Below are 20,287 nucleotides of genomic sequence, written 5' to 3'. Positions count from 1 at the left end.
CAGTTCATAGGACAATTGCTGTTTCACATGCACAGTCTTTCTGATTTCGTGTTTCCTCGTAAACAGGGGAACTCTGTGCCATGAAGCACTGGAATGATTAAGATTGTGTTTCTTGATAATGATACTTCATTCATACATGAATAATAAACATACCTTATTCACACATGAATGCTCAGCATTTCAGTGGTCACAAGCATTAGGCACCAGAGACGAATCACCACAGACAGAATTTTTTATTTTCCCAATACCAACTCAAACATCATGATCAGCCATGGAGATATTTAACACATTTGGCTAAGAGTCAAAGATAAGCCATCGAAACCCTATTCAGATATTCAGACAGAAGGATGGAGTGGGATCACACACATATTGGAATTGGATCACACACATATTCAATTGGAATTGGAAACCCTATTTTCACAGGATTTCTGATCACCCAGAAATAACTCTATGAGTTTATAGTTGCATGAATGTGGGCTCCATGCAGACCTTCTGTTGAACTTTAGAAGTTCAAAGTAGGATCAACACATGCCATTGTACCTCCACTTCTGCATGACTTCCCATCACTGGACATTGGTCATTGTAATCATTGGTCATAATGGCTGTGGCTGATGGGAGTCAGAGGCCCAACACCATCTTGGAGGGACACAGGTTGTCCACCACTGTTCCACAGCAGGCATGGCCAAACTTGGCCCTCCAGCTGTTTTGGGACTACAACTCCCATCATTCCTAGCTAACAGGATCAGTGGTCAGGGATGATGGGAATTGTATTCCCAAAAAGCTGGAGAGCAAAGTTTGGCCATGCCTGTTCTACAGGATCCAACATTCAGTAGACTGGACTTTTCAGATTATACAAAACCAGAACAATGTAGGGAAAGGGTTATGGGTAGAAGTGAAATACTTTACTCAGAGAATTTCACAAGCCAAAGGTATGAAAGCATATTTAGGTTCATGTAGACTCATATAGCACAATCTTACTTGCCCCACAAGTGGACAGCAGGGTGCCAAGAAGCTCTGTAAGAAACCATTATATATTTTTAAAATAAAAACAGCCCAACTTGCCATGCGTCCGATTTTGCCAATTCACCATTTTTCTGAGCAATTCCCGGACGTGTCTAGGAAAACCCGGATTTAGGGCAGCTCTAACATAGCCTGGGTTTCCACGACATGCTGTCTTTCACACTTGTATCTTGCCCTGTCTTCAAAATGCTCATGGAAGCAACACATGTGGGGCTTTCCCATTTTTATTCATACCAAAACCTTGTGTGATAGGTTGGGCTGAAGGCACACATTAGGCCAGTGTTTCTCAAACTTGGGTAGGCCCAGTGGTCAAGGATAATGGGAGCTGTAGTCTAACAAATTTGACAAAAACTGCATTAGGCATTATCACTAAGCACTCCATCCAGTACTCCATCCAATCAGGGACAGCATAAGAGATTGAGGCCGATCCTAAAATTTCACTTCTCTCCCTGCCAGGGAAGAAGGGGAGAGGGAAGATCTACATCAGGAACAAGGGGGGAAGAAAGATCAACATCAAGATCTGCTGCCTCACCTTGCCTCATGGGAGCCTTGCATGGGTGTTACACATATATGTGCAATGTAGCTACACAAACGAAACACGGAGAGAGGAGTGGAGCTTTGGTATTCTGTCCACTATATTATATTGATTCAAAACTGGTAGGAATAACCTCACTAGGAAGCCAGAAAAGACAGCAGATTCCAAAAGGAGGGTGCCATTTTGCATGTTACCTAAATATAAATGTTGGAGGGATGCCATCTGGACTTTTTATTCACATCTGAAATTGTATTAGATTGTTGCTAAGGACAGGCCAGAAACCCAAATAAATAAAGTTAAAAGTAAATAGACTGCCTTGATCTAGTCTTCTCAGGAAGAAAGCAAGAATATGTTACACAAGTCATGTAAAAAATGCATTGAAGAACAATGGGGTTGTCAGTAGGATGCTTTGCCCTCTTATTCTGTGTAACATATTTCCCCTATCAGCTGATGCCTTTGAAAACAAGAAAGGCAAATGTTCATAGGAAATGGAAATGTGGCGGTCAGAAAAGTGCCTATGTCTTAAAATATCTGCAGCGAGTCTGAAACTACCACAGCAATGATGGTTTGATGAGTGAATGGAATGAAATGGGCAGATTTGTTAAAGTCAGCTGGGAAACCACACGACTTGGTTAGTTCCAGAGTTCATAAATTTATGTCAGAATAAAAAGAACAGTAAAAGCACAAGTGAACCAATTTACCCTAAGTGCAAATGGCAGTTTTGTTATTTGGTGTCAAAGTTACCGTGAGCACAATGACAACCTGCCATAACGCATTTTCGTGTTCACTAAAGAACAAGGATTTAGTTGGTTAATATTCCCAGCAATACTCCTTTTCATAATTTACAACAACTAGATGCTGATAGGTTATTTAACATTTATGAAGTTAAGATGTAATCAGAAAATCCTGATTATCTTTACAAATAAAAAAGTTAAATTATTCCACTTTTCCCCCTCCATGACTTCATTTCACAGCAGGTGCATATTTTGCAACAGGACAAGTCAATCAAACAACATCTTGGGCTTTCCTCTTCCCCCTTTATCCTTTATATTTGGACAGTGGATAATGGACAATTCTGAAAAAAGCACCTTCAAAATCATTTCAAAACTAAGGAGTCTCATAAGGAAAATGTGTAAGACAGTATGGTTTAAAAGGTTATTCTGTTTTCCCCCGTATAGATTAAAAACACTATTGAAATCAACAGAAAGAAAAGCATCACATGTTCTTTGGCATATACAAAAATTCAAACCCAATAATGACCAGTGGTCTAATATTGTTTTTCCCATATCTTCTAGAGTTGGATTTCAGCTACATATCTTATGTATTTTATTAATGTTCAACGTAAAGATTTCCTCTGATGTTTATTATTAAAAACACACCCATATTATCATAAAACAGCATATATTGCTCCATCATCATTTTTAATGCTAAATATTCATATTAATGGCACAATCTTATTTTCTACCAAAAGCTGCACAAATAAAATCACACTGAGGTGTAATTTACAGCACACAATGTGGTTTTGCTAGTTGAGGCTAATGGGAGTTACACTTCAAAACAGCAGGAAGGCACCAGGTTGGTGAAGGATGCCCTAGACCAAGTATTCCAAAAACTTCACCCGGTGGTTTCATGTAGGTGCTGAATAGTGTCTGAGACACTCTGCATTTAAAAGGTCAATGTGTGGAGCATCAGCCATCCAACACCACCTTTTAAGACCTATCCTCCAGGTAAAACCAGAGCGACCATAAAACCACTGAAGCCACTAGGTCCCACCTGGATACAGCACTCAAATTGTAACATAAACCCCTGAAATATCCAAGAGAATTAACAGGGCCACACTCCTGTATATCTCTCGCCAGGATAACCAAGGCCGTTTCAGTCCCCAAACTATTATTCCAGTAGCAAAATCACTTTCAGAGAAGTTATTGGCAATGCTTTACTTTTATCAGAAAAAAACCCCTAAATGAGTGCATTCAAGGACACAATGGGCTGGATCCAAACTTACTCCCTGTCCATAATGACCCCAGCCATTGAAAATAAGATCCGTAGTACCATATTGGTAAAACAAGTGCACCGACACCCAGTATCTCTTGCTCTTTCAGAAATTAAAGCCCTATTTTCCATAGTAAGTGAGGTGTGTCAAACACCTTTTTCTCCTTTAATTCATCACTTTAACCACTGCTTGGACATCTCACCATTTAGCTTAGACAGGAGTTTTGAATTATTACATCTATAAAGTTATGGAATTTGGAGACATCACTGCTGTTGAAACATCATAATTAAAATAAAAGGAGACTCCATGGATAGGTAGCCCATAATTAATCCTGTGGGTGCTTATGTGATCCTAATTTATTATAGAAGACAAGGGGATCGAATGCCAGAATGCAGCCACTTTCCATAGACAGGAAGATACTGTGGCCAACTAGCCTCTCATCAAAACTTGATTAATAAAAAGCAATTTTATTCCTGGAGACAATATCAATTAAAATGACTGTCTCAATGGGAGAATCACTGCCAACCCTTATTATAAAGGTTGACCTTTGAATGTAAAAGGGAGAAATTGAGTATTTCAATATGATGTATTGAATGCATAACTGAAGATCCATTCATGGATAAAGTAAAGTCTAAAGAAAAATAAAACTAAACCCACAAAACAGGGGGGGAAAACTTGCCAGTAATACATCATAGTTGTATACAGAGGTTTGGCTTGCTACTAACATTGCCATCCCTTCATGACACCCTCCAGTCATACTTTCAGCCATTTCCTCCAGGCCTCATTTTTATGGGTTGACAATCCCATGCAATTTTAGTCCTTGAGAGCCAATCTGATCCAGGACAGTGAGACATCACCCTACTTTTTGCTAGAAAACTCATAGAAGTGCTTCATCATGCCAATATTTCTATGAAACAAGATGTTGTTTATCTCTCTCTTTGCAAATCCCTATAACCTACCATACTGTTCAGTAGGAGAAAGTGAGTGATGTATTACTGGGTGGTAATCAGGAGTTGTATTTTTGCTGTCCAGGGAGAGTCTGGTTTGTCATGTTTTTGTGTGTTTCAAAATTGCTCAGTACTCCTCAGTAGTTATGACATTCCATTGTCCTAGATGGAGATGGGTGAATGAGCCAATTGCAAATTACTTATTTATCTGCATGGCTGGTGGGAACGCATGAGAATGAGGCTCGGATGTGCTGGATTGGCCCAAGGATGCATTCTGGGGGAGGTTACTGTACTGGGCAGTGGGGGAGTTTGGGTGCTGTTCCTTTCTCAGTTATTTTGTTTAGTTACCAATGATGCTGATTATGGAGCTTATTACATTTTTGTATTTGACTTTTATCCGCAATGTTTTACTTTGATATTTTTTTAAAAAAAATAAAATAAAAGTGGTATAGAAATGATTTAAATAAAATAAATATTTCAGTAGTAGGAAAAAGGGAGCCTTTCAGATGTTGTTGGGCTACAACTCCCACCAGCCCCCTCAGCAAAGCAGGTGGTCAAGGATGATGGGAGTCGGAGTCCAACAATATATGGAAGGTGCATTAGTTCCTCAGGCCTGTCCTGTTTTTCTTCAGTTACTTCAGACTCTCTTTCCCCTTAGTTAGCTTACTATTATTATCATAAAACTGCGGTGGTGATGATGGTAGTGGCTGGCTTCCCATATTTCCCCTCACACTGCTTGTTCCTGCTTCTCAGAGATATACCTTTGCTTTCACAAACACCTTCTGTGTGGGCATATGCATCTATCTATGTTTGTGAATTTGCTGCAATTAAGCTTTTCCCTTAAACCTTTTAGAAATGCATACAATTCAGAAGCTCTGGGGGAAGAGTGGGATGGGAGAACAGAGAGAAGCCCATTTTCTGATGAAACATGCACATCATTCAATTTCTTATTTTGACTTTTTAATTCTTTGTGTGTAATTAACACATAGTTAGCCACATTATCAATGGACTTAGCCATGACTAACTCTGCATAGGATCAGGCTTCAAAAAGATAACAAAACATATTTGTAATAGTGAATATTCAAAGCTTTCAGTGAAACTTATTATCAAAACTGAGACAGTATGAGAGACTTTCCAATGAAATCAAGTGTAGATTATAAGTCAAATTCACCTGCCTTCTTCCTGGGTTCTAAATCCTTCTAGGCAGTAGAAGGGGAAAAGTTTAATTTAAGATTTTAATCTTTTTCATATATTATAGCATTTCTATAATGGATTTTGTGCTTCTGAAAACTAAAAGATTGACAGCTCAGGATATTATAGATCTATTAACCATTGGTTCAATGGGCATCACAGGAATATTTACTATTCCAAGCATGAGTGCAAATGTTTACCAGGTAACTTTATATTGAATGTTTTTATATCCTCTTGTCATTCTGTGGCTTTTCTGCAAGGTGGGAGTACAGTATTTTTAATGTTTATGAAGAAAGACTCCATAGAAAAATGCCAAATTAGTATTATTAGTAGAATATATTTAAAGAAGCTATAAATGAAAAAAAAATCAAATTCAGATTCAATACATAACCATTTTAGATATGGCCTCCTGTTTCTGTCTGAAATAAATGATGAGAGCACAATCTCCTTCATATACACAATTCCTCATATTTTTCAGCAGTCGAAAACTATTGATTACAGAGCCAAACACAACATGAGAATGGAGCAAGTCACTATAGTAATGGAACATTACATTTATATTAACCACCATTGTGTTGGAATACCCATACAGTGAGGGTAAATAGCTGAAAGTCCAGCTGATTGCCACACTTGCTGGTGAAGATGGTAGATGGAACCCTTCTAGTCTGAGGGGAAAGTATCACGAGGTAGAGGCCCAACAGAGGATGTGTAACAACATCTTTAAAGGTAAAGGGTAAAGGGGCCCCTGACCATCAGGTCCAGTCGTGTCCGACTCTGGGTTGCGGTGCTCATCTTGCTCTATAGGCCGAGGGAGCCGGCGTTTGTCCGCAGACAGCTTCCGGGTCATGTGGCCAGCATGACAAAGCTGCTTCTGGCGAACCAGAGCAGTGCACGGAAACGCCGTTTACCTTCCCGCCGGAGCGGTCCCTATTTATCTACTTGCACTTTGATGTGCTTTTGAACTGCTAGGTGGGCAGGAGCTGGGACCAAGCAACAGGAGCTCACCCCATCACGGGGATTCGAACTGCCGACCTTCTGATCAGCAAGCCCTAGACTCTGTGATTTAACCCACAGCGCCACCTGGGTCCCAACAACATCTTTAATTTCATACTAAACAGTACACTGCCTGAGAGTTCACTCAGCAACTCTTGGTATGACAAACAGACACTACACTGGGGTTGTTAATGCTTCCTTTTTGGAGAGCAGACATCCCCAGAATTGGCTGCATTTGTCATGAACTCAGCAGAGAAAGGAGAACAAGGATACGGTTCCTCTTTTTCAAAGGCTCCGATAATAAATAACTGTCTGAAGCCAAATTAAAATGAATTAATCAATTGCACATAAGTCATAGATGGTATGACTAGATGATCACTATTAAATTAAAATTCACAATTTGGCATTAAATTATATTTCCTCAATTTGAAGGCAATACAGCTGATTCTATTGCTTAATTATTATTATCATAAACCAGAGATGGCTCAATACATTTTGGTGCCTGAAGGAGAAAATCCAAATGTTTCTCCTCCCTGTAATTATGGTCACACTTATAAGAAATGAATGCTGTAATTTGGTATCAAGTTTCCTGAATGTATGTCCCATTGAACTCAATGGAACCGAGACATCATACATACATATATTGATTCCTTTTAATGATAAATCCAAATCTGCCACTTGAGGAAGGAAGGTAGGGCCAACACTGGTATCAAACATTCCTTCCTAAATCACAGAAACCAAAAACGTGAAAAGCAGATGACTTCAGCAGACAGATAACTCATTTAATACATATCCCACATTTGTTATACAGTGAATCTCATGCTTACCAGGAATTTCCCAAGCTACAAATATGGAATGTGCATCAATTGTTGTGACATTATATGGGATGCGGATTTCCTCTGGTGTTGCCACAGGTGTTTGGATAATGTATTTGCCACTAGTATTGCTCCCACCCCATGTGCTGGCTTCTAGCTGGTAAACATATCTGTAAACAAGCAACGGGGTACAGTGAGTGGAGGACAGAAAGAAATGTTCACAAAATAATCAAATATTTTAGTTATTTGGAACACATTTACTTTAAATTTTAACAATGATTAGGTTGATGAATGCACATCATAAAACATGTTGTGTCAGATACTTGTAATATTAAATTTCCTGCATTTCTCTCTCTCTCTCTCTCTCTCTCTCTCTCTCTCTCTCTCTCTCTCTGTGTGTGTGTGTGTGTGTGTGTGTTATATGTATTTATGTATGTGTAAGTGTGTGTGTGTGTGTGTGTGTGTGTGTGTGTGTGTGTGTAACAGATCATAATCCTTGATTACACAGATCACTTGCTCTCACTAGAGTGAGGAGTGGCATTTGGATTCAGTCTATTGTCTACTGGCTCTCACACATAACTAATGAGCTAATAGCACTGCTGATCTGATTTGTCTCAAGCTTTGAAAAACTGAATTCAGCTGCTATCATGCTCAGCATTCATATGAATGCTAAAGAGATATCCATATATGGGGTCCAACAGTAAGATCACGTTCAAACATTTTCAGAAGTTATAAATACATTATACTAGATTAAACACTTATTAGACACCTCTGCCATTTTACCTGCTATTTGGTTGCAGGCCAGAATCAGTGAAATTCAGATTTTCTTTACTACCCTTGAAAATCTCTTCTCCATTACAAAGCAATCGATACTGAGAAATAATTCCATTAAGTTGCTCCGGTTCATCCCAATATAATTCAACTACTGTAGAGCTAACTGTGATATGACGAGGCTGTGACCATACCCCTGTAATTATATCAGTAATACAGTGTTAATAACAACATCTTTGCATAATTATTTAATGTTATAAACAAGCTAGGATGGTAGACTGTGTTAGTTAATAACACCAAAATCCAAAATCAATTCAGCTTGATCTCGATGACAGCAAACAACCATACAATTTATTTATTTATTTATTAAAATTAATTTTATATATAACCTAGCATTCAACAGGTTCTTAGGGCAGCTTACAAAATGTTTTGCACCTGAGATGGCAAGATCACCCAAAGAAAGGCAATTTTTGAGGATATTAGTGTATGGACCAGCATACCCCGAGGTAACCAGTCCTTAAGTATCCTGGTTCCAAGCTCTGAAGGACTTCAAAAGTCAAAGCCAGTATTTTGAATTGGTCTCAGAAATTAACTGAGAGCCAATGCAGTTGACAAAGGAAAGCTGTAATGTGAACATAATACCCAGGACTAGGTGTTAGATTCACAGGTGCATTTTGGAGTATCTTAGTTTCTGAACTGTCTTCAGATGGATCCCCAGGCACAATACATTACAGAAGTTTAATCTGAGGGCTGAATCATAGAATCATAGAGTTGGAAGAGACCACAAGGGCCATCCAGTCCAACCCCCTGCCGAGCAGGAAACACCATCAAAGCATTCTTGACATATGCCTGTCAAGCCTCTGCTTAAAGACCTCCAAAGAAGGAGACTCCACCACACTTCTTGGCAGCAAATTCCACTGTTGGATGGATCAGTGAGGCCAGCCTATCTTTGCTCAGGAAGGGTTGATGTTCCGGCACCCTATGGTACCCTATGCCAGAGACGAAAGCAATCCACCAACACCTTCAGACTGCAATATAAAATTGTATTTTATAGCTTTATTATATGTTGTATGTCACCCAGTTAAAGGTAAAGGGACCCCTGACCATTAGGTCCAGTCGTGACCGACTCTGGGTTTGCGGCGCTCATCTCGCGTTATTGGACGAGGGAGCCAGCATACCGCTTCCAGGTCATGTGGCCAGCATGACTAAGCCACTTCTGGCAAATCAGAGCAGCACACGGAAACACCTATTTATCTACTTGCACTTGGACGTGCTTTCGAACTGCTAGGTTGGCTGAAGCTGGGACCGAGCAACAGGAGCTCACCCTGTTACGGGGATTTGAACCGCCGACATTCTGATCAGCAAGCCCTCTAGGCTCTGTGGTTTAACCCACAGCGCCAACTAATACAGTAAGTATTTTGTCCTTGCATCCTCCTCCAAATCTATGGAAATAGAAATGGGAGAAATTAAATTGTAGGTAAAACGTGCTGAGAATAATTTGGTATATACAGTACCTACTATTTGCCACTGAAAATTGTGCCTGGAGATGGTGCAGACTATACCTTTTCTTGTGTCCTGTCACCAATTCTTTCTCCCCAGCTCTGTTCCTTGGACTCTTTGAAAGTTAGGTGCTTAAACAGTGTATTACAGCAATAGCATGAGAGCCCTTTTTCTGTGCTTCCATTCTGTTCATTTATTTGATGGTTCCCTCTCTTATTTTGCATACTACCTCAAAGTCGTGGTGTGTACACAGGTACAAAGGAACACAGATGTGACTGTACAAATTCAATATCATATTAGAATTTTTGAGGATACCCAGAGGGTTTTTTCTTCTTTAAAAACAAATCTGGGATCTGTTCTATAGAACATTTACCGTACTGCTGGTGTAAGTGCTTCCAGGTTCTGCAGAACTTAATATATTTCTACTTACCTTGGGGAGCAGCTTGTAGTGTTCTACCTGAACTGGTCCGACTAGAAGTGCATCCAGCAAATGTACATGCTGTGAGTGTAAAGCTGTAGTTTCTGTAAGGCTGAAGATCTAAACAACCAAACCAAATAGGATTAAAATGAAGTCTTCAGATGTTTGCTATGACCCAGATTATATATCATCATCATACAGAATAACAATAATAAGACAGTAAATAAAATCCTTAAAAGCAGGCTAAGGCTTGCCACATATTAAAATCCCTGAGTGAATAAAGGTATTTTGCCTGGTGGGAGAAAAATTACAAAGCAGGTGCCAGGGAAGTGATGTTAGGGAAGGCATTCTGCAAACGGGGTGCCAGCACAGAAAAAGACTTCTCCTCTATGGTTGAATAGCACAAGGACACAACCGAAAAAGGGCCCCCAGTGTAAGGGCTGAAGACACAGGTATATTGATATAGGAGTAGAAAGGTAAGCCTCAGCACACTGAATTGCACCCAGAAGTGAACAAGGAGACAATGATGTTCTTTTTAAAATTGGTGTGATATGCAGATTATAGCATAATCTGTACCAGTTGAACCTTCTGAGTCATTTTCAAGGGCAGCCCCAACTATAATTCATTGAAGTAATCCAACCAGGAGGCTGATAGAGGGTGGATGACCATAGTTAAACTATCCATGAGTACCACATAATCTATGAGTGTCGCTATCAGCTTTGACATCACTTGTTGATGCAGAGGAGGAGGAAGATGGTGTAAAACTCATCCAAGCCCCCCCCCTGTCTAACAGATAAGTGTTGCCCATCTTGGAAACACTGGTTACCTGTTGGGCAGGTGAAGGTGTAGGTAGTTCTGCAATTACAGAAGTAAGCATACAGCTGCACTCCCAGTTCCCTGGTATGAGGGGATAATGTCTGAATATTGAAGGCATTTCCTCCCCAAATTTGGTAGCACTTCACAGAACCTCAATTAACCCCAAACAAGTTTATAAGTTGTTTCTGTTAATTATTATGCTATGCTCAGAAATACATTTGCTGGTCATAGTCTTCTCTCTCTCCTTCCCAACACAATGATCACCCAGATGCCCAAAGCACTCAACAACCAGATATTCTCACAGTGGGATATACTGAGTGTTCTGTTAGGGTAACAATGACAGCGCTGAATGGATGCCAACCCAGCATCTATAAATGCTTAAGGGGACCTTCCTGGATTAGAGCAAAGGTCCCTCTAGTCCAACCTCCTGTGAACTCCAACAGTGAATTTGAGGCTTTCCGTAAACCCAGAAACAGAATACAAGACAAAAGCCTTTTTCATGTTGTTAGTTCTCTAGCAGTACGTATTCAAAGGCATACCACATACTGTATTTATTTATTTATTTAGTTTGGATTTGGATTTGACATCCTGCTTTATCACTACCTGAAGGAGTCTCAAAGCAGCTAACAATATCTTTTCCCCTTCCTCTCCCACAACAAACACTCTGTGAGGTGAGTGGGGCTGAGAGACTTCAAAGAAGTGTGACTAGCCCAAGGTCACCCAGCAGCTGCATGTGGAGGAGCGGAGGCGAGAACCCGGTTCCCCAGATTACAAGTCTACCGCTCTTAACCACTACACCACACTGGCTCCCTTAGTGATAGTTAATGGCCACTTTTTCAGTCCCCGCTTTTAAAGCTGTCCTGGAGATTGCCACATCTTGCTAGTAATGAATGCCATCAGCGAGTTATATTTTGTGATCGTATAAAGCTACACATATATCAACTCTTAGTTCCAGGGTCTAGCAGGATTTTAAACAGAACTTGCTGTTGTATTTTATACTCATTAACTGTGCTTTGGAATCCATTCCAAAAATATAACCTCTTCCCCCAGTCAGTATCAGTTTTATAAGCCATTTCCTATTTCTCTATCCTTAACTTACAATTACCTCCCATGGCTCCACCTTTATATTTATCTGCATTCCTCTACCACAAAATATTTCAAGACCCAACTGCATCTTTGAAAATGGGTTATAAATATGTAAATATGGATTCATTCTAATGCATAAGTCTCGAAACGCAATATCAAGGAGGGGAAAGACACCAGATTTCCTCCTTTTACGAGCACAGAAACCACTATTAGACTTCTGTTCACATTTTGTATTTTTCCTCTAATCTTCCTTGTCCTTGTCAGTGATGGGTCCCGCTCTTTCTTATCTCTTCTTCTCTACCCTTTGCAAAATGTTTTCATTAAACTAGTATTGTAAGTACTTTAAGAAAAACAATGCAATTCTATGACAAGGGGAGAAAAAATCCTTTGGGCAGAACCCTTTGTCTAAAAACGGTTAGATGACAGCTTCATTGTTGTTGTGGATTTCAAAATGGTCATACATACAGAGCAGCAATACACAACAGGCCCATCGGAAGGGAAATACAGTGAATGAATGAATGAATGACACCCAAGGCTTCAAGCTGCTTGCAAACTGAACAAGATGCAAAGCTTTGAAAAATAGAGGAGTCAGAGAGACAGTCTGGATTGTAACCTAATCATGAACTCAAAGAGAAGTGTGGTGGTGGTGGAAATCTCTATATACTTAGCATAAAAGCAAACGAGCAAAAACGATAGTTGCAGGCTAGAAAGGGAAAGACATGGATGGGAGCCAAACTTTTAACAGTATTTCATGATAGAAAAGATTACTGTGGCAACAGATTATTTCAACTCCCCTAAAGGGAGTCATGTTCATTCACTTTTAAAAGTAAATATTTATTAGAAAGCACTATTTATTTACAACCATTTAGTACAGACTGGGGAAAATGGTGTAAAAAAGAAGACTGTATGGGTGTTTTTTTCATTAATATTGTCCTAACGTCATAGATGGGAGAGAGATGAATCTGGGGGGCAGCCCATGATCACCTCAACCATATGCAGGAGAAAAAAGTTTAAAATGTGGGTTCTTTCCACTCATAAATATCACCACTTTGCTTTTCATTTGAGTCCTCTTTCAGGATAAGGCTTGCCTCTTTAGGAATTGTTTTGGAATGACTTGGAAGTTTGAATTAGCAAAAGCTGTTAAAAACAGAGTTGTCCTGCCTGTGTATCTTTTCTCAAAGGACCACAAACAGACCAATGGATGGCCAATTCTGCCAAAATGTTTGCTGAATGTACTCCTCCATGGGCACAATTCCAAAATCCATCTGGAATTTGCAAAGAAGGCTGAGTGAAAATTTTGCAATATATAAATAAATACAAATAAGCAGCATTTCTTGAAGACTGCATATTCATTTGAACAATAAATTGGAAGAAAACATTGTGCATGCACAGGAGACGTTTTCTTCTGTATTTTCACTCGCTCTTGCTCTCTGCTTGGGTTCAGATATAACACGAATTCATGGTTTAGTATCAGAAGCCAAAGCAAGCCTCCAGCTCATATGCTCCTCTGGCATGACCATAAAAATGAAATAAGAAGTTTCATGTCTAAATGAGCACACACATACCCTTCTTTCTTTTTAAAGTACTGCTGCCATATCCTCAAACTGTTTTGTAAATGAGTGAGTTTAGAAAGAAATTTGGTAGTTCAGGAAGAATCTGAAGATGAAAATTAATAATGTAGGTGTGAGGGCAAAAACCATACATTTATCTCTTCAAATATCAGGCCTTGTCAAGTCCCAGTCTAAAACAAAGGCACGAGTTTGCTGTTCTCATGATATTGTTGCATCAGTTTGCATATATTATTCCAGCCCAGGCATCCACAAGTTTGCCCAATTTACAAATTTACTACAGTGAAACCTTGCATGAGAAGTGCCTGCATTGTTGCCACTGTTTTTGTTTAAAGAATATTGTTCATTAGATGACTAATAAATGGAAATAACAACAAACAAACAAACAAACAAACAAACAAACAAACAAATGGGTGATATAACCCACAAAAGCTTGTGCCACAAGATTAATCTTTAAGGTGCTACAGGAATTCTTGTTCTTTTTGCACAACAGACAGCTATCCCTTGGGAATTTCCACTTTTGTGAAATTCTCTAACCATTTCAGTCACAAAATATTCTGTACAACATATAAAATATGTTCAATGAAAAGTATGTCCGTGGGTGCTTGCCTGTTATGAAATAACTTTAGTAAATTGGAGAGAGGAATCTTTTCAGAAATTCCATTATTCTGGAAGCATCTGAGATGCAAAAACAGACTGGGGAAAATGAATTCCTGTTCTTGCTGCTGAAGAGGGCAGTCTTAGCTTTCTTTTAATAGAATGCCCCCTAATTATTTTAGTCTCCCTCCCCATCCCCCCCCCCCGCTTGCATTAGCAGGACCATTTGTAAAGGAGTAGTAACACAAAGTGAAACAATGCCATAACTGTCATCCAAATTGTTCTGTACAGAGTACTGGAAGTGTTCACTAATAAATGATATAAAAAGGTCTTTTATTGACAAGCTGCCATAGGCTGTTTGCATTAGAGAATATGAGAAGATGATGGCTGGTGCCCCTCGCTCCCAGTGGCATTCTACTCCATGCGATAGCAGAAAATGCTTCAGTTTACTTAAAGCATTGATAACACCTCTAAATAATTAACTGAGGACTTCCTGTCTTCAATTACTTAATGCTTTTTTTAACATCTTGAGAGGATTATAAGCAATTTATGGATTTCACATGACGAGCACATTCACCGCTATTCCCACAAAGCATTTACGGGATCATGTTTCCAAAGCTTTGATGTAATTAAAAATAAGCAGCGAGACAATGGTGCTGTGGCAAGGTGCAAGCCTCCTCATCTGCAATTTGTAAGGCACTCGGATTGAAAGTCTCAGGGAACGCTAATGCTACAGCTTCATTAACGTTCAACTGTTGCTCTGGGAACAGTAGAGGTTTTTTGAAGATGAGAAAAATCAAAACACAGGTCCACAGGGGCCTGAAACGATGGCCAGTTCAAACATCTGAGATATGTGAAATAAGTACAGTTGTTTTAGTGAACACCATGAATTTAGAGTGTAGTAATTATCACATTGAAAAAAGCACTATTCCACCTTGAGGTGGAATAAAAGGCACTCTTGCCTTGCTCAGTAAGGAGATGTTCTTGCTGAATACAAAAAAAAAGCCATTGGAAGAGTGGGGTTGTTTTAATTAAAGCTGTAGACAACAGAAATATTCATTGGCAATTGCTTTGGCAATTTTACTTCAGGACAAAGAAAATTCCTAGTCCAGGCCAGCATGGCAAACAGCAACAAGAAGTGGATTTTTGCCTTTCATGCTTTGCTTTTAAGGTTGTCAGAAGCATAGATAGCTCAGTCGGTGGACTGTGAGACTCTTAATCTCAGGGTCGTAGGTTCAAGTCCAACAATGGGTAAAAGATTCCTGCATTGCAGGAAGCTGGACAGATGACTCTCCTGGTCCCTTCCAACTCTCTAATTCTATGATATTGCCAACCACCATTGGGAACTAACTGCTAGACTACATGGATCTTTCGTTTCATCCAGTGCGGCTCTGTCTAGTATTTTAAAGCCATCACTTAACACTGGAAATTAATTAATTAATTAATTAATTGGTTTGATTTATATCATGCTATTCATTTTCATGATCCCAGGGAAGGTAGCAATGATTTAAAAGCTGTAACAACAACAACGAAAAATTATCTAACAATTAGGGGGGGGGGAATGTAAAACAGCAGGTGACAGCCATTATCAATAGTTTCCGCAGCAAATACCAAATCATTCCCCAACAACATTAGAGGCACGGATGCATCCAACGGAATATCCCTCATCAGCCCCCACAAAAAAGCCCAAGAGAATAAAAATGTTTTAATTGGCATCAGAAGTTGGCTAAACATGACATTTCAACACTAGACTAACAATGCAACGTTAACAGAAGTGTACTGTGAATGTACTGCTGCTGCTGCTACAAGTACTACTCCTACTAGGATTATGTAATATAGGGAGAACAGTAAATGTGTTTCTCCAATGACAAATTAAGACTGTTTGTCCCTGGACCAACATCTCAGGATGTGCCCGACAGTTTTGCTTCATCAAAGGAATTTGGAAATCATAACAAAACATTTTTTTTAAAAAAAGAACCTCACATGTATCCAGTGCTTTTTTCTAAAAAAATGTTTAGGCTTATGTACTCTTATTTTCCTACTCATATTGAAATACTGCCCCTCAATGAGGCCAAACTTAGATTCACAAAATGTTTAGGGGTAAGCATACTACTGCATCCCCCCAGAAAAAAGCACTGCATGTATCAGTAATTTCAGATATTTATATGCCACTTGATATTCTTCAATGTCAACAGTATGGCTGTGTGTGTGTGTGTGTGTGTGTGTGTGTACATACACACCCACACACCCACACTGTCCACAGGGAAATCACAGATGTCCACTGCAGGTATGTAATACAAGCAGCATCCAGAGGTAAAGGATGCACCACCGATAACCTGACATCTATAAGCACAAAACGTTAGCAACAAACAAAACCCCAACTATACATACAGATGTAAAAGAATGGAAACTGGGGAGGGGCTGATGGCAGTATCAAATCTTATGTTTCACATCCCAATTTGGAATGAGATTAAGAGCATAATAAATCATATCGTTCTAGGAGAGAGAGAGAGAGAAAGAAAACAGGTATTCAATTTCATTGGGACACATAGCACCGTAAGGAGGAAATGTGATTATTTTAATCTCATGTTCAAAACCTTCTACTATCCCTCAGCAGCAGCAGCAGAAGAAGAAGAGGAGGAGTTTGGATTTGATATCAGTGTTTACAAACACTGTTTACAACAGTGTTTGCCCGCAATCCCCATTTCAGCAGCACTTCAGGATATGATTTTGGGTGATAAACTCAACATGGTTTTGGCATGGTTCACCATGGAAACACATGCTGATTTTGCCACATAAAGCCCTCATAGAGCCCTCATAGAGCCAGTGTGGTGTAGTGGTTAAGAGCGGTAGACTCGTAATCTGGGGTACTGGGTTCGCGTTCTTGCTCCTCCACATGCAGCTGCTGGGTGACCTTGGGCTAGTCACACTTCTCTGAAGTCTCTTAGCCCCACTCACCTCACAGAGTGTTTGTTGTGGGGAGGAAGGGGAAGGAGAATGTTAGCCGCGTTGAGACTCCTTTGGGTAGTGTTATTGCTTACACCCCAATTCTACACATTACATGATGTAAGCGAAATATCACAGAAAAAGTTATTAGATGGCAGAGTGGAATGTACCACATCAGATTGTAATTTCAGGAATCATGTTTTTGAATGCCTTCCTACACACACACATACAGCCCAATTCCCTGCAAGAAGAATGCAGCATGGAGTGAAAAAGCTGGGCAGAAAATGTCTCCCAGCTATGCTAGATTTTCCACTTGCAAGGATTTAAAAGTGTAGCAGTGCTATGAAGCAGGCAACCTCCACCTGGATTCTGAAATTGTACCATCTTGAGCCAGACATCTTGGCTTGAGCCAGACATCTTGGCTTGAGCCAGACATCTTGGCTTGAGCCAGACATCTTGGCTTGAGCCAGACATCTTGGCTTGAGCCAGACATCTTGGAGAGTGAAGTCAAATGGGCCTTAGAAAGCACTGCTAATAACAAGGCCAGTGGAAGTGATGATATTCCAGCTGAACTATTTAAAATTTTAAAAGATGATGCTGTTAAGGTGCTACACCCAATATGCCAGCAAGTTTGGAAAACTCAGCAATGGCCAGAGGATTGGAGAAGATCAGTCTACATCCCAATTCCAAAGAAGGGCAGTGCCAAAGAATGCTCCAACTACCGCACAATTGCCCTCATTTCACACGCTAGCAAGGTTATGCTTAAAATTCTACAAGGCAGGCTTAGGCAGTATGTGGACCGAGAACTCCCAGAAGTGCAAGCTGGATTTCGAAAGGGCAGAGGAACCAGAGACCAAATAGCAAACATGCGCTGGATTATGGAGAAAGCTAGAGAGTTCCAGAAAAACGTCTACTTCTGCTTCATTGACTATGCAAAAGCCTTTGACTGTGTCGACCACAGCAAACTATGGCAAGTTCTTAAAGAAATGGGAGTGCCTGATCACCTCATCTGTCTCCTTAGAAATCTCTACGTGGGACAAGAAGCTACAGTTAGAACTGGATATGGAACAACTGATTGGTTCAAAATTGGGAAAGGAGTACGACAAGGTTGTATATTGTCTCCCTGCTTATTTAACTTATATGCAGAATTCATCATGCGAAAGGCTGGACTAGATGAATCCCAAGCAGGAATTAAGATTGCCGGAAGAAATATCAACAACCTCAGATATGCAGATGACACAACCTTGATGGCAGAAAGTGAGGAGGAATTAAAGAACCTTTTAATGAGGGTGAAAGAGGAGAGCGCAAAATATGGTCTGAAGCTCAACATCAAAAAAACCAAGATCATGGCCACTGGTCCCATCACCTCCTGGCAAATAGAAGGGGAAGAAATGGAGGCAGTGAGAGATTTTACTTTCTTGGGCTCCTTGATCACTGCAGATGGTGACAGCAGTCACGAAATTAAAAGACGCCTGCTTCTTGGGAGAAAAGCAATGACAAACCTAGACAGCATCTTAAAAAGCAGAGACATCACCTTGCCGACAAAGGTCCGTATAGTTAAAGCTATGGTTTTCCCAGTAGTGATGTATGGAAGTGAGAGCTGGACCATAAAGAAGGCTGATCGCCGAAGAATTGATGCTTTTGAATTATGGTGCTGGAGGAGACTCTTGAGAGTCCCATGGACTGCTAGAAGATCAAACCTATCCATTCTTAAGGAAATCAGCCCTGAGTGCTCCCTGGAAGGACAGATCGTGAAGCTGAGGCTCCAATACTTTGGCCACCTCATGAGAAGAGAAGAATCCTTGGAAAAGACCCTGATGTTGGGAAAGATTGAGGGCACTAGGAGAAGGGGACGACAGAGGACAAGATGGTTGGACAGTGTTCTCGAAGCTACGAACATGAGTTTGACCAAACTACGGGAGGCAGTGGAAGACAGGAGTGCCTGGCGTGCTATGGTCCATGGGGTCACGAAGAGTCGGACACGACTAAACGACTAAACAACAACACTCTGGCACCTCAGGAATCCACTACATCGTTCTATGTGGGCAAGCCAAACCCGTCATTTCCTCAAAGGGGCTTACCATCAAAAATACCTAGGATTGCAACCTTTAAAAAGTCTGAATGCTAAATAACCGGTGAGCATTTTGCTTACAGAGCTTTCTATCGTTACCTGATACTGTATGCTGCATCTTGCCTGCAGTGTCCGTATATATAAGACCTTTCCCCATTTGACTGATCTGGTATTCTCGGATGATACCATTTGGCTTCCTGGGTGCCATCCAGCTCAAACGCAATGCCACTGCACTCAAAGCTGTAACTGTTGGTGGCTGAACAGTCTCTGGGACTCCTTGGACAGTGACTGCAACTACCTGAACACACATGAATTAGACAGCAATTTATTGTAATAGTACAGAAGATACCTTGATCAATGAGAATGTCACTTCTAGTTTAAAATGTTGTTGTTTGCTCTGGCATATCATTACCATGGCCCTGTAGTACGTTACTTTTCTCCCCTTGGTTTATTCCACACACACCCCGGCAAAATCTGACCTTGAATATGTTTACGCATGAGTCTAGGTGTACAATTTATCAAAGCAGATTCACAACATTTTGTCTTCAGTGCATAGCGCCAGGCAAGAGGAAAATCTGGAGAGCAGGCTGCCTTGCCATGGAACTCTTGATAACACCCTTCCATATGGTTCATCAGTGTCTCTGCATTTTAACAGCCTCATTTCTTTGGGCTTTTTATCGCCAGTAAACATTGGCATAAACTTTGACGCCACTGCTCCCCTTGCCACTTGCTGGGGTGCCATTTGAAAGAGTTGCTGGCCCTTCCTCAGCTTCCTATAGATTACTTCCTCTCCTGGCTGGCAGAGGGCCACTCATACATCAGCTGGTAAGAGAAGTGTTAGGCACCCTCTGCCGGCTGCTGCAGACTGTAAACTATTGCGTGGTGGAAGGGAGGGGCAGCAAAGGGCCCCTGCCTGGTGCTTCCAGCTGAAGGAACAGATTGACCCAAAGGGAATGAGAAGAAACTTAGAAACACTGACAATGAAGAGAATATGTACACAGCAGAAAAAATAACAAGTAA

The 20,287-nt window shown here is 40.4% G+C and overlaps 1 protein-coding gene across 1 annotated transcript in view; it reads right to left on the bottom strand.

The window, feature by feature from the left end:
- Window positions 1–20,287, bottom strand: part of USH2A (usherin) — a 455,954-nt gene that overhangs the window by 73,519 nt on the left and 362,148 nt on the right. The window contains exons 55-58 of the mRNA XM_088666687.1: window positions 19,367–19,565; window positions 10,196–10,303; window positions 8,278–8,461; window positions 7,507–7,664 (exon numbers count right to left, since the gene is read on the bottom strand). Coding sequence (XP_088522813.1) covers window positions 7,507–7,664; window positions 8,278–8,461; window positions 10,196–10,303; window positions 19,367–19,565 — 649 coding nt within the window. The remainder of the gene's footprint in view (window positions 1–7,506; window positions 7,665–8,277; window positions 8,462–10,195; window positions 10,304–19,366; window positions 19,566–20,287) is intronic.

Source organism: Zootoca vivipara, chromosome 3, assembly GCF_965207765.1.
Source record: "Zootoca vivipara chromosome 3, rZooViv2.hap1.1, whole genome shotgun sequence".
Taxonomy (NCBI): Eukaryota; Metazoa; Chordata; class Lepidosauria; order Squamata; family Lacertidae; genus Zootoca; species Zootoca vivipara.
This window is presented reverse-complemented; position numbering and strand designations above follow the sequence as displayed.